Source organism: Piliocolobus tephrosceles, chromosome 13, assembly GCF_002776525.5.
Source record: "Piliocolobus tephrosceles isolate RC106 chromosome 13, ASM277652v3, whole genome shotgun sequence".
Lineage (NCBI taxonomy): Eukaryota > Metazoa > Chordata > Mammalia > Primates > Cercopithecidae > Piliocolobus > Piliocolobus tephrosceles.
In genome coordinates, this window is record NC_045446.1 from 123228210 (window position 1) to 123242048 (window position 13839).

Sequence of the window (13839 nt, forward strand, 5' to 3'; positions counted from 1 at the left end):
GGTCTCTTGTATGGCAGGCACTGTGCCTTTTTTCCACATATATTACCTCATCAATGAATTTTCTCATCAGTCCCATGATATAGTTGGAATTAATACATTCATTTAACAGATCAGGAAGCAGTGGCATTGAGAAAGAAAATGGGTTGACCAAGGTCATACAAATAGTAAAGAGCATAGCCAGAATTGACTCCCACTCTGAATGACTTTTAACCTCCTTCTTCCCACTGTGGCCAGTGGAGAGATGGTAGTAACTGTTTAAACACAGTAAAAAATGGAAGTTTTTGTGGCTAAAGATTAACAGCAACCACTTGTGGACTATTGCAGTGTTTCCAAGTCAGTGTTCCTGGAAACATTATACTGGAAGGTAGTAATGAGGGTATACTAATTGTAAGTATGATTTCAAAAAATTTAAGGAAAATTAGATATTTAAGTGACATGAGAATTCTTAGGGTATTATTTAATAGATGTAGGTTGGAGTCAAATTATGTCGATACGTTGGAAAAAAAATGTTCAAAAATCTCTTGGGATTGACAGGATTTGGTGTCCTAGAGTAGTTCTGGCCAATTCTGCCTATTTCTTTGTTGGAATCTTTGTAGAGGTGGAATGATAACACGTTTGCAGTGGGTCTTTAACGTCATCAACAGGTTCTTGGAAACTTTAAAAATGATGCACAGCACATCCTCATATAATACCGTCTTCTTAAACATCGTTTCATTATAAAATTGAGATAAAAATTGGTTTTGTTGTATATTCTTTCACTTAAAGTCTCCATTCCCAAGAATGTATACAGCTGTGAAGCGAGGAGTTACTGTAATTGATTGCGGGGTAGGGTTGGAAATGATAAGAGTTTGCCAGAGACTTCTTTCTCCTCTCAATTTCTAACATTCTCTATGTTCTCATCTTCCCCTTTGCAGAAGTTGAACGTGCTGTGTCTGAATTCATCAAATATGAGATCTCCTTCAATGTGTATATGTTCCATGGTGGAACCAACTTTGGTTTCATGAATGGGGCCACATATTTCGGGAAGCACACTGGCATTGTCACCAGCTATGGCAAGTGTCTGCTGGTGTAGTAGTCTCTCCAGCATGGGCGGTGCTAGGGCTTTACAGAGGAGGCTCTGGAAGCCTGTTCTGGCATCACTGGGTTCTTGACCTCTAATCTATGCTGAGTACTGAGGATTTTCCTATCTATTTTCCTTCCTTCTGTATGTTCATAATGCCCCAACAGGCTGTCATTGCAGTAGACAGGGCTTTCCGGGACTTAGAGCTCCGCTTCACGCGTCTTGTATAATGCCCTGTTGGCTTGAACCTCTGAAGAGAGGCAGGGTAGGAACGGCGACTGCTGTAAAGGCACAGACCTGCATGGCCAGGCAATACCAGCTGAACAAAGAAAAGAGTATCCATTGCAGGGCTGTTCACTCTCTGGCTTCCCTGGGCCACATTGGAAGAAGAAGAATTGTCTTGGGCCACACATAAAATACACTAACAGTAATGATAGCTGATGAGCTTAAAAAAGTGCAAAATGTTTTAAGAAAGTTTATGAATTTGTGTTGGGCTGCATTCAAAGCTGTCCTGGGCCATCTGTGGCCCATGAGCTGTGGGTTGAACAAGTTTGCATTAGAAAGTGAAATCGAGGCAAGCCCAGTGTCATGGCAGCCTCAGGTTCCCGGGAAGAGTTGTGGGGAATGTCCTTAGATTGGCATCACACACTCACGTGGGGTGGAAGGTGTCTACCTTCTGTCTCACTCTCAGTGGCCCTGGCCATTTGCAGCCAGCGGTGCTGAAACGGCCTGCTGCGGAGACTGCATGGCTGGTGACTGGCCCCGGTGTCTTGCAGACTATGATGCTGTGCTCACGGAGGCTGGAGATTACACAGAAAAATATTTCAAGCTTCAAAAACTCTTTGAATCTGTCTCAGGTACTCAGCACCCATTTAACTTACGGGCCAGCCCTCCTCATGAGGAGTCTCTGTTCTGTGGAAAAGTGCGCGAGTCTCCCTTGGGGGCAGCCGTTACACCAAGCTCCTGAGAACAACGGCAACCTTAACTTCGAACCCTGGGCTTAAAATCTGATTTTTGAAATAAGGGTTTCTAAGCATTTTATAAGCCTCAGTTTCTTCACTGAGACAATAAAGGTAGTAACCTTGGTCTCCTGTGATGACTGTGAAGACTGAGTTACTCTTTGTAAAGCTCTTAGTACCATGGATGACATAGTAATCCCCAATATGAAAGCAAAGGCCATGCTGGATAGGCATGGGGGGCTTCGAGAAGGCAGTGGTCATCTCAGGCACTTTTTGCCCTGTGCCCCATCTCCATTGCAGCAACTCCCCTGCCCCAAGTACCCAAACTTACTCCCAAGGCTGTGTATCCCCCCATGAGACCGTCGCTGTACCTCCCGCTGTGGGATGCCCTATCCTACTTAAATGAGGTGAGTGTTGCTTGGCCACAGGAGGTGGAGTGGCCATTGGAGGGATGGGGCAGGGATTCCTTCAGGAAACTTTTTTATTAGGAAGTGGGAAAACAAATCCTCTGCGTTTCATTCACATTTAGAACTGTGGGACAAGAGCCACCAACTCCTTCTGGGTGGACTGTGAAGGGGTTTGTCCTTGGAGTCAGTGTGCAGGGGAGGGGCAGCAGGATGTTGGAGGATCCTGGGTTCCTGCTCAGATGAACCTGTGGAGATGCTCTTGTTTAGACTGCGTGGTCCTTATGGAATCCACGCAGGAAAAGCTGCTGAGCTGGGATCGGGAGAACAGCTTCTGCCCCCGCTTTGCCAGCAGCTGGGCCTGAACTTCCTCGGTCACTGCTCCTCCTTTTCCATCAGCCTTCCTGTCCTATTTTGAAGAAAGGTGAAAGCTGCTTGGAACTGAAACTGTAGCCCTTGAATTGACATTGGTTTTACCTCTGCTATCACTATTTTGGAGAAAAGGTAGTGACTGGTACACTAAAGAAACTACATTTATTTAATGTAACTAAATTTAATTTAGTGAAATAAACATTTGCTTGGTGCATAATTCATTGCGAGACTTCAATATTTTAGAATACAATTTATTTACTCTTTTTTTCTTTTTCTTGAGACAGAGTCTTGCTCTATGGCTCTGGCTGGAATGCAGTGGCACAATCATGGCTCACTGCAGCCTTGAACTCCTGGGTTTAAGCAATCCTCCTGCCTCAGCCTCTTGAGTAGCTGGGATTACAGGAGGGCACCAACACGCCCAGTTAAGTTTTTAAATTTTTTGTAGATACGGGGTCTCACTATGTTGCCCAGGCTGGTCTTAAACTCCTGGCCTCAAGTGATCCACCTGCCTTGGCCTCCCAAAGTGCTGGGATTACAGGCACGAGCCCCTTTGCCCCATCTATTTCCTCTGTTAATCAGTTCTTAGGATTATGGCGATTGCTCCCGCATCACCGTGCCCTGCAGTTCCTAGAGTTTCCTGGGCAGGGAGATGTCAGCACAGAGCAGTATCGCATGCCATCTGTTTTATCATTTCCCATTCAGAGAACCCTTGGGGACCATTAGGTGGGACCACACCAAATGACAGGGTCTTAGGAGGATCCTGACTTCTCAGCCCTTGGGCTTCTGTTCCTGCCGTTTCTCCTCATAGCCAGTCAGGTCCCATCAGCCCGTCAACATGGAGAACCTTCCCATAAACAATGGGAGTGGCCAGTCCTACGGCCTTGTCCTGTATGAGAAGTCCATCTGCTCCGGAGGCCGCCTCTGTGCCCACGCTCATGACATGGCACAGGTAGGGCCAACAGGCTGTCTGTGGGAAGCAAATGCATCACCTCCCCGTGCTGTTGGGCAGGGTAGTTGGTTGAGGTGCACGTTACTGTTTGATGACCTCCTATATGGGAGGCACTGGGGCTAAAAAGTCAGGCCAAATAGACTTGCTTTCTGCTTTTATCACCACCGAGAGTCTCTACGCAGCTTCATGCCATCTGTGAACACCACAACTGGTCCCTGCCTTCATACTGACCTCCTTCTGCCAAAACCACAGCCCCTCTTTTCCCTTTCTTCAGGTGGGCCTAGCAGTCTGATGCCGGCTCTTCTTTTGCAGGTGTTTCTGGATGAGACAATGATAGGGATTCTGAATGAGAATAATAAGGACCTGCACATTCCTGAACTCAGGGTATGTAATTTGAGAGCCCAGGTGATGCCCTTGACCGCCCTCAAATGCAGACGGAGCCTGGTCCTAAGACAGTCACTGCTCCTCACCTGGGGCTGCGGCAGGAAGTGTGCAGGTCTGGAAGCCTAAGTGCCCCCCAGGCCCTGGTCCCTCAGGAGCTACCGTGTGCTGGAAGGGAGGGGGTTTCCTCACTAAGCCCTGAGCCTGTCCTCAGCCCCTGGTTGGGTTTCTGCGCTTTTAGAGTTGGTTAAAGGCACAGCTGAGTCTCTGCCTTTCCCAGTAGGATCAGCAGAGGGGAAGGCAGATTGACTGTAGGAACACAGGCACTCCTTAGGTGACAGGGAAGACTGCTGGGCTCTGGAGCCTCCTTTTCTCCCATGTGTCTCTCTATGTGGAACTCAGCGAAAAAATGGGTTGTCGGGTAGACGCCCTCCATGGCTGCTTGGTCTCCATGACCGGGCCTGTCTCAGCAGGACTGCCGATACCTGAGGATCCTGGTGGAGAATCAAGGACGAGTCAATTTTTCATGGCAAATACAGAATGAGCAGAAAGGTGGGCTCTGGCTGTGGCTTCTCCTCAGTTACTCAAAACCGAAGACCCGGGCTACACACTGGGGTCGGGGGGGAAATCCAGCCCCTCAGTAGTGGGCTACCGAGGTCCTGGGAGCAGAGATGCAAAATCACCCCTCGCCCTTGTCTTGCCTTCTCTGATCTCTAGGGCCAGAGGGTGGAGCCAGTGTGTTCGCTGCTGGCTTGTCCTAGAGCGCGGCCAGTTTCCTTTTGGGAGTTTCAGGAGAAGTTCCAGTACTAAGTGGGGGAACTTTCTTGGTAGTATGGAAACATGTAGGTAAAACCCTTCAGTCAAAGCAGGTCAGACAAACGTTTGCCCTCCTGGCTGAGCCCCTGTCCTAAGGCACATACACGTCTGCATTGCTTTGTCCCAGATGCTAGTCCAGTCCTGGCTCATATTCTCTTTCTTGCCTCCCATCTGCATCTGCAGGAATAACTGGATCTGTCAGCATCAATAACTCTTCCCTGGAGGGCTTTACCATCTATTCCCTGGAGATGGAAATGAGCTTCTTTGAGAGGTATGCTCCAGCTGGCCCCCCGTGCACACTTCAGTGATCAGGGAACTCAGAGATTTCAGATTGTTCCCTGCAGATGAAGAGTCCAAGATACAGAGACTGAGTGATTTACTCCAGGCTGTCGGGCACTGCGGCATCAGAACTAGGGCCCTGGAGCAAGTGTCCTGATTCCGATCTTAACGTGTCTAGCGTGTCTAGTCTATGCTAGCTCATTGAAACAGAATCTTGGCTCGGCCCAGGCCACCTGGGGTGGGTACTGGGAACTGGGTTGGGAAGGGGACTTCCTCTCCCCCATGACTTGGCCTTCCTTCCAGGCTCCGCTCTGCCACCTGGAAGCCTGTCCCAGATAGCCACCAGGGCCCGGCCTTCTACCGTGGGACCTTGAAGGCTGGCCCTTCTCCCAAGGACACCTTCCTGAGCCTGCTGGTAGGTGACGCCCTCTGCTGCCCTGGTGGGTTCTGGAGCAAAGCCAGTGTTCCTGGAGGAATACTTCCCTTTCTTCTTTTCCTCTTCTTCCTCATCTCCAACCAAGCCTTCCCACATTGATCAGTCTTCCTAATTTATCACTATTTAGAGAGTGACACATCAAAACAATGAAAAATTCAAACCAATAACAAGGGGGAGAGAGCAGAGCATGACGTTCCCCTCTGAACCCACCCCCATTCCAATTAGTCTCTGCTTCTCGGAACTCAACACTGCCAACAGTGGTGTATTTTTATATATAACTTTGCCTGAACACACACAGACACAATTATTTTACACAAATAGAATTGTACCATGTATTCTGCAGCTTGCTTTGTCTTTCTGTGTGGGGTGAGTTGGTAGGTTAGTTTTTACCTAGAATATCTTTTTCTGTATAAATACACGTAGATAACATAAATATACAAAATGTGAATGTACAGATCAACAAATGATCACAAAGTGAACACCATATAATTATCATTGAAATTTAAAAATACTGTTAGCACCCCTCCCAACCGCTGCCCCCTTCTCTGCAAAGGTCACCGCTGCCTTGACTTCCAACACCCTAGGCCAGTGTCTCCTATTTTGACTTTATGTAAATGGAATCATACAGGGCATCTTCTTTTTAATATTTTTTTTTTGTTCAGTGTTGTGAGGTTCAGCCATTTATCGATTTTGCAGTGATTTGTTCCTTTTCACTGTTATACTGGGTTCCTTTAGTAAATACGTGATAATTTATTTAACCATTTTACTTTTTCTGGACATTTGGATTATATCTAGGACTTGTCTGTGATAAATCATTAAGACTTATTTTGTGTTTATGTTTGTGACTGAAATCTCTTTGTCAGGTTTTGGTGCCAGGTTTAGGGCTCTCCTACAGGATGTAGGAAGGGGAATTTGTATAAGACAAGGACCACTTACACATGTAATGGAGTTCATTAGTGAAGCCTCTATAGCTGGCATTTTCTTTTTGAGAAAGTTTGCGAGTGTGGATTTAATTATTGAAAGATTAAAGCACTATTCAGATTTTATTTCTTGTAAAGTTAGCTTTGAGAAAATATATTTTTCTGGAAATTTTCCCATTTCATCGAAATTTTCAAATATGTTGCCTTTAAAATCTTCGTGTTTGATGTCGAGATCATTGGTAGTCACATGCCCCTTGTCATTGTCATAGGATACCAATGCACTCTTTTTCCTGATGATTCTCACTAGAACACTATCAATGTTATTAATCGTTCAAAGTACAGTGTTTAGCTATGACTCTCACTATGTTATGTATTTGTTTTTTGATTCTTTAATTTCTGTCATTATCTTTATTATTTTGTTTATTCAATTTCTTTAGGATTAATTTGCCTTATTTTTTAATGTCATAGATACTTAGATAATGGATTTTTAGTCTTTATTCTTTTTAATTATATGAATTTAGGTTATTAATCATCATTTGAGCATGGATTTGGTTGCATCCCATTTAAAAGACTTTTTGAGATAAAATTACATAACATAAAATTAGCTCTGTTAAAGTGAACAGTTAAGTAGCATTTCGTGCCTTCACAATGCCTTGCAGCCACTATCTCTAGTTCCAGTGCATTTTCATTATCCTAAAGGAAACTCTATAACCATTTGACAATTACTTCCCCATTTTCCTCTTCTCCCATCCCCTAGCAACAGCAATCTTTTTTTTTTTTTTTTGAGACGGAGTCTCGCTCTGTCGCCAAGGCTGCAGTACAGTGGCGCAATCTCGGCTCACTGCAAGCTCTGCCTCCCGGGTTCACACCATTCTCCTGCCTCAGCCTCCCAAGTAGCTGGGACCACAGGCACCCGCCACCAGGCCCGACTAATTTTTTGCATTTTTAGTAGAGACGGGGTTTCACCGTGTTAGCCAGGATGGTCTTGATCTCCTGACCTCGTGATCCGCCCGTCTCGGCCTCCCAAAGTGCTGGGATTATAGGCTTGAGCCACCGCGCCCGGCCACAGCAATCTTTTTATTATCTTTATAGATTTGCCTATACCGGAAATGACTTCCATACCATTTTTTTTTTTTTACATAGAATAAGAATAAATTTAATATGTATTTTTTAATGACTTAGGAATTATATTCTTCAAAGCAAGAATTCAGAACGTACATAATTAGCCATATTTCATATTAGTGTATTATTAATTTTTATCTTATACTTTCCATTATATGGGTAATGGTTCATATTGAAACACAGAAAAAATAAGTTGTAGTAAGACAAGTGATGTCTATATAGAAAGAGATGAATCATTTTAGTGTCTTATTAGTTGGATAGTTGCTGCTTTAGGGTTGCCATGTTAGCTTGACATTTTAATCATAACTACAAATTCTATCTAAAAAATAATGAAGGTTTTGTAAGAAACAGCTGATACTAAAGGTGAGCACCTCACACGTCAGTGCTTCTCTGAAGGTAACAAGGTGACCTCGGTGTGGGCATTTTAGAATGTCTTAAAGATGGTTTTGTAAGGAGCTGGCAGGCAAATTAAGCCCAGCAAAAGAGAAGGTCTGCAATTTATCCTGCAGGTTAGGGTCAATCTTTTTGAGTCTGCTAGGAATTATAAAATACTTACTCTTGCTGTTTCACCTCTAAGTTTTAAGTTGGAATTTCACTTTTCCTTCATATGGCTGTATGGATTGTTGATGGTCGCATGCTTCACAAAGACTTGCACATAATGACAACTTCCATGTTTTTGGGGACATTGAGAAGCTTCCCTGGGACCAGAACTTTGCTATAATAGGGCTGTACTTTCTTCTCATATTAAGGGAAACAGTGCAGACTGATGGTACCTCTTGGCAGGTAGTATTCAACCTAAGGCACTGGATGTCCTGGTGGCACTGTCCAGAAAGCTGTAGGCCACTCTGGGGGCCATGTTGTTGCTGGGGAGAAACACGATGATCTTTACCAATAAATTTATACTTTTTGTGGATTCTTGGTATTGTTTAAGTTCCTTTCTTTTCAAGCTGAAGGACTTCCTTTAGCACTTCACGTAAAGCAGGTCTAGTGGCGATGAACTCCCTCAGTTTTTGTATGTCTGGAAGTCTTCATCTCTTCTTCATTTTTGAAAGACAGTTTTGCTGGATGTAGTATTCTTGGTTGCCAGTTGTTTTTCTTTCAGCATTTTAAATATATTGGATCATTCCATGCTAGCCTGCAAGGTTTCTACTGAAAAATCTGCTGATATTCTTATACTCTACAAGTTTCTCTCTATTTTATTGTCATCATCAGTGAATTCAAATATTTTCCAACTTCCTTTGTCATTACTTGTTAGACTTATGGTTTATTTAGAAGTGATTTTCTTAATTTCCAAGAATTTGGATATTTATAGTTATCTTTTTGTTATCAATTTCTTGCTCAATTGCATTATAGTCTGAGAAGTTTATATGAAAACTAGTTTAACACAGGATCAAGCTTGTAAATATTCTGAGGTATACTTGAAAGAATATGTGTATACTGTAGATGTTAGATCAATGTTCTATTATGTCAATTAGTTCAATTTTGTTAATCATCTTTCAGATGTTTTATATCTTTATTGATATTTGCTTTGCCTATTGACTACTGAAAGGTTGTATAAAAATTTCCTACTAGGTTGTAAATTTGTTTATTTCTCTTTATTATTCTGTCAGTTTTGCTGATATGTTTTGGATCTATGCTTTTATCTTATGTATGTTGTATATACATTTATGGTAAATTAAGAATTTTACCATCATGAAATGTCCCTCTTTATCTCTAATAATGCTTCTTGCCTTAAAGTATTATTTTTCTGAATATTTTTTTTTTTTTTTTGAGACGGAGTCTCGCTCTGTCGCCCAGGCTGGAGTGCAGTGGCCGGATCTCAGCTCACTGCAAGCTCCGCCTCCTGGGTTCACGCCATTCTCCTGCCTCAGCCTCCCGAGTAGCTGGGACTACAGGCGCCCGCCAACACGCCCGGCTAATTTTTTGTATTTTAGTAGAGACGGGGTTTCACCGTGTTAGCCAGGATGGTCTCGATCTCCTGACCTTGTGATCTGCCCGTCTCGGCCTCCCAAAGTGCTGGGATTACAGGCTTGAGCCACCGCGCCCGGCCTTATTTTTCTGAATATTAACAGAGCTATAGCAACTTCCTTTTGGTTAGGGTTTACATATCTTTATTCATTATTTTTCTTTTATTTTTTCAATACTTTATGTTTTTGATGCTTCTCTTATATGTAGCATGTAACTACTTTATTTGAAGTCAAGTCCAGAAACGTTTGTCCTTTAATTTGGAGCATTTCAGAGACTCCAATTGTATATGCTAGATCGTTTTGTTATATCCCAGAATAAGCAGGTGCCTCTAGTGGAAAACTGCCTGGATGTCTCCTTGTTTCTCTATTTTCTTCTTCTAGATCTTGGTCCTGTAATTCTTCATTATATTGTAAGCAGATTTTAAAAAATGTACAGCTTTTATATATTTTTTTGAGATGGAGTCTCGCTCTGTCACCTGGGCTGGAGTGCAGTGGCCAGATCTCAGCTCACTGCAAGCTCCGCCTCCTGGGTTTACGCCATTCTCCTGCCTCAGCCTCCCGAGTAGCTGGGACTACAGGCGCTGCCACCTCACCCGGCTAGTTTTTTGTATTTTTTAGTAGAGACGGGGTTTCACCGTGTTAGCCAGGATGGTCTCGAACTCCTGACCTCGTGATCCGCCCGTCTCGGCCTCCCAAAGTGCTGGGATTACAGGCTTGAGCCACCGCGCCCGGCCAGCTTTTATATTAATAGCCACTGTCAGCGGTGGTGTTCATCACTATTACCTGATATTTATTTCTGGAAGTAGAAGATCTGCTTTTTAAAATATATAACATTATATATCACATAACAGGAACAATAATAGCAGCCTTACCATTAGAGGGTTGGTTCTATTTATGTTTTTCTCTTTCGTTCCTAGAGTGCAAGGTAGAAATTCTATAACATATCCCACTCTAAACTCGCCTCCCTTTGAGTGCCATAAAGTATCTCAATCTTGTTCTCACTCCCCAAGTGCCTTAGGTTTTACCTTGCTAAGGTGAACCTATTTCCAAATCTCAAGCCACCATTCCTTTCAGAACTGGAATTACGGATTCGTGTTCATCAATGGACGTAACCTTGGGCGATATTGGAATATTGGGCCTCAGAAAACACTGTACCTTCCTGGAGTTTGGCTTCATCCAGAAGACAATGAGGTGTGTCACCCCAGTCTCTGCCTTGAGATCTCATAAACTTTCAGATCAAAATGTGAGTTGCAGTGTCTTTTTCATCCTGTATTAAATAGGCTTCACCTTTCCCACTGTCAGCCTTTCTTTTCTTCTCAGGTCATCTTGTTTGAAAAGATGCTGAGTGGCTCAGACATCAAATCTACAGACAAGCCCATGCTGTAAAACCGTGTCTGAACATATTTTTTGGGTTGCTGGTGTTCATCTGTAAGTCATTTTTGAGGAATAAGATTTATGTTAAGACTATCAAACACAGTGTTGCTTACAATAGCAAAAATGTGAAAATAACAACAGCAACAAAAACCAGCAGAAGAATTGTTACGTATTTTGGAGTCTATCTATATGATGCCTACTTTTAGGCTTTAAAAAGTCTTCAAAATCTTTAACGACTGATTTATCTAGTTAAATGCTTAATCCTTAGCAGGCTCTTATTCTTTAATTAAACATACCTTACGTAGATGTGAATAAATAAAAACAAGTTTCACTTCTGCCTTCCATACTCAATTGAAGGGAAGGGAAAGGTCTGTAGCCTGGGGAAGAGTAAGGGTACTGATTTCCTCATGCCAGAGACAGTATTGCATGTACTAATGGGCAAACTCATGGTCTCCCTCCTCCCTCTCTCTCTCTGTCTCTGTGTGTGTGTGTGCACGTGTGTGTGTGTGCACGTGTGTGTGTGCATTGTGTGTGTGTGTGCACGTGTGTGTGTGTGCACGTGTGTGTGTGTATGGAGTAGGGGAAAGCAGAGGGCAATGAACAATGTCTTTCATTTCCCTTCAACTATGTGTCTACAAGGTGACCCTGTGTGTCACATCTAATCAGAGAAGGAACAGCAGTTTGGTCATTTGCTTCAGACGTGTGGCAACAAAGCTTAGCACGGGGTTCTCTGTGTCTCCTGACTCCCTGTCTTTCTGGCTATAGTCAATGCCTGAGAGTGGGTAGGTATTAGTGAGATTAGCCACACACTCGTGAATATTCCAACCACTCTGAAAAGCCAGTGGTGCCATTTGAAAAAACTGGCACCATTGGGAACCACACACTTTCTTATAAACAAAACATACCACTTGGCCTAAATTCAAACCAATGCATTATAAACAAATCTTATCACCCTGTTAAATATAGTACCTAGGGCTTTCAAGTAATTAGTCAGTAATCTTGTGTCCAGAGGGAAGAGAACTCTCTGTTTGGATTGGAATGAAGACAGAGATGTGATGTCAGATTATCTTCTCTCCCACTAGTCTGAATGACTATTTCAATGGAGGAAACTTCTGTCAGATACCTCCACAATTCTACGTAAAACTTTATTCTCTGGGGATCTAGCCTCAAACCTGTGAACTCTGTAGAAAATGTAGGGCAAAGGAGGAAAGCAGAACTAATAATCATAATGATCATGAGTACATATTGTATTTCAGTTGTCACATCTACAACATCTAAACTTAACAACAACCATGCAACATACCCGTCTTACAGATGGGAAACCAAGGTTCAAAGAGGTATTTGAAATCATGTCGCTCTGATTGGCACCTCCTCTTTTGCTACTACCTTAGTTCCACATGTATGCCAGTCTTTTCCAAGTATGAATGCAAAAATGCTATCCAGAAGATATAATGCTTTCAGTGCACTTAGAGAAAAAAAGCTCACAACTTAGAATTCTTGACCCAGCAAAACTATTTTTCAAGAAAAACAAATAAAATATAGAACTTTCTGACAAAGAAAAATCAAGAGAGTATCAAAAGATCCCCACTAAATGGTGTTCTGTAGCAGCCTTTCTCAAAGTCCCATAGGAGAATTAAACACTGCGGAAAGTGTCTCCAGTGATTAGTGTCTCATTGTATCATCTGGATGCATATTAGAGACGTTAACTCATTACATATTGTGAATGCCTTGGGGCATTACATCTTCACACTCTCAGGGAACCCCAGCTGAGAAGAAATTTCTGAAAGATACGCCACAAGCAGATGGAAAGTCTGACTTTTAAGAAAGAATGTGGAGTCCAAGAAGGATGCTGACATACGTGAGAGTGAATATGAACAAACGTTAACTCCATACAAATAGCACCAATATCTCACTTGAGGTAGCATCAGCATAAAACTCTTAAGACCAGGCAAAAACATGGTGTAAAGTGAGAGGCATATGATGGCAAAAAAGTGATCTAAGGGCCGGGCGTGGTGGCTCAAGCCTGTAATCCCAGCACTTTGGGAGGCTGAGACGGGCGGATCACGAGATCAGGAGATCAAGACCATCCTGGCTAACACGGTGAAACCCTGTCTCTACTAAAAATAAATACAAAACACTAGCCGGGCGACGTGGCGGGCGCCTGTAGTCCCAGCTACTCGGGAGGCTGAGGCAGGAGAATGGCGTAAACCCAGGAGGCGGAGCTTGCAGTGAGCTGAGATCCGGCCACTGCACTCCAGCCCGGGCGACAGAGCCAGACTCCATCTCAAAAAAAAAAAAAAAAAAAAAAAAGTGATCTAAGATTTCTGTAATTCTCAGATACTGACTTTAGACTTTGTTGAATATTCATAATTAGTAAACTTAGCTTAATGTTTAAAGAATGTACATAGAGCTTTTAACTTTCTAAAAAATGTTAGGAGGATAAATAGAGTGAGAACAAACAAAAATCCTCTAACCAATAAAAGACAAAAGATAGTAGAAGATAAAGAAATAGAAAAGTAAGTACAAGTAGAAACACATATTAAGACAGTAGAATAAATACAGATATATTAGCAACCATAGTAAATTTTGTAAATGAACTATAATTAAAAAGTAAAAGTTGTCAGACATTATTTAAAGAAAACTATATTTGAGTTTTACAAGAGATACACCTTTAACATAAAGATACAATGATTGAAAGTCAGGATAAAAAATATGCAAATTCTAACTGAAGGAACTGTAGTAACTGTATTAACATCAGGCAAATAGACTTAACGACAGAAGGTGTTACTAGGTATAGAGG

The 13839-nt window shown here is 42.7% G+C and overlaps 1 protein-coding gene across 2 annotated transcripts in view; it reads left to right on the forward strand.

The window, feature by feature from the left end:
• GLB1L3 (galactosidase beta 1 like 3) overlaps nucleotides 1-13126 on the forward strand; it is a 40161-nt gene extending 27035 nt beyond the window's left edge. The window contains exons 11-20 of one of the 2 annotated variants that reach the window (XM_023185851.1): nucleotides 915-1052; nucleotides 1771-1917; nucleotides 2320-2426; nucleotides 3604-3744; nucleotides 4057-4128; nucleotides 4596-4677; nucleotides 5125-5212; nucleotides 5524-5635; nucleotides 10740-10856; nucleotides 10986-13126. In XM_023185851.1, coding sequence (XP_023041619.1) covers nucleotides 915-1052; nucleotides 1771-1917; nucleotides 2320-2426; nucleotides 3604-3744; nucleotides 4057-4128; nucleotides 4596-4677; nucleotides 5125-5212; nucleotides 5524-5635; nucleotides 10740-10856; nucleotides 10986-11051 — 1070 coding nt within the window. In that variant the 3' untranslated portion in view covers nucleotides 11052-13126. The remainder of the gene's footprint in view (nucleotides 1-914; nucleotides 1053-1770; nucleotides 1918-2319; nucleotides 2427-3603; nucleotides 3745-4056; nucleotides 4129-4595; nucleotides 4678-5124; nucleotides 5213-5523; nucleotides 5636-10739; nucleotides 10857-10985) is intronic. The other variant, XM_023185852.1, reaches the window with a different exon arrangement.
• Nucleotides 13127-13839: the final 713 nt, after the last annotated feature.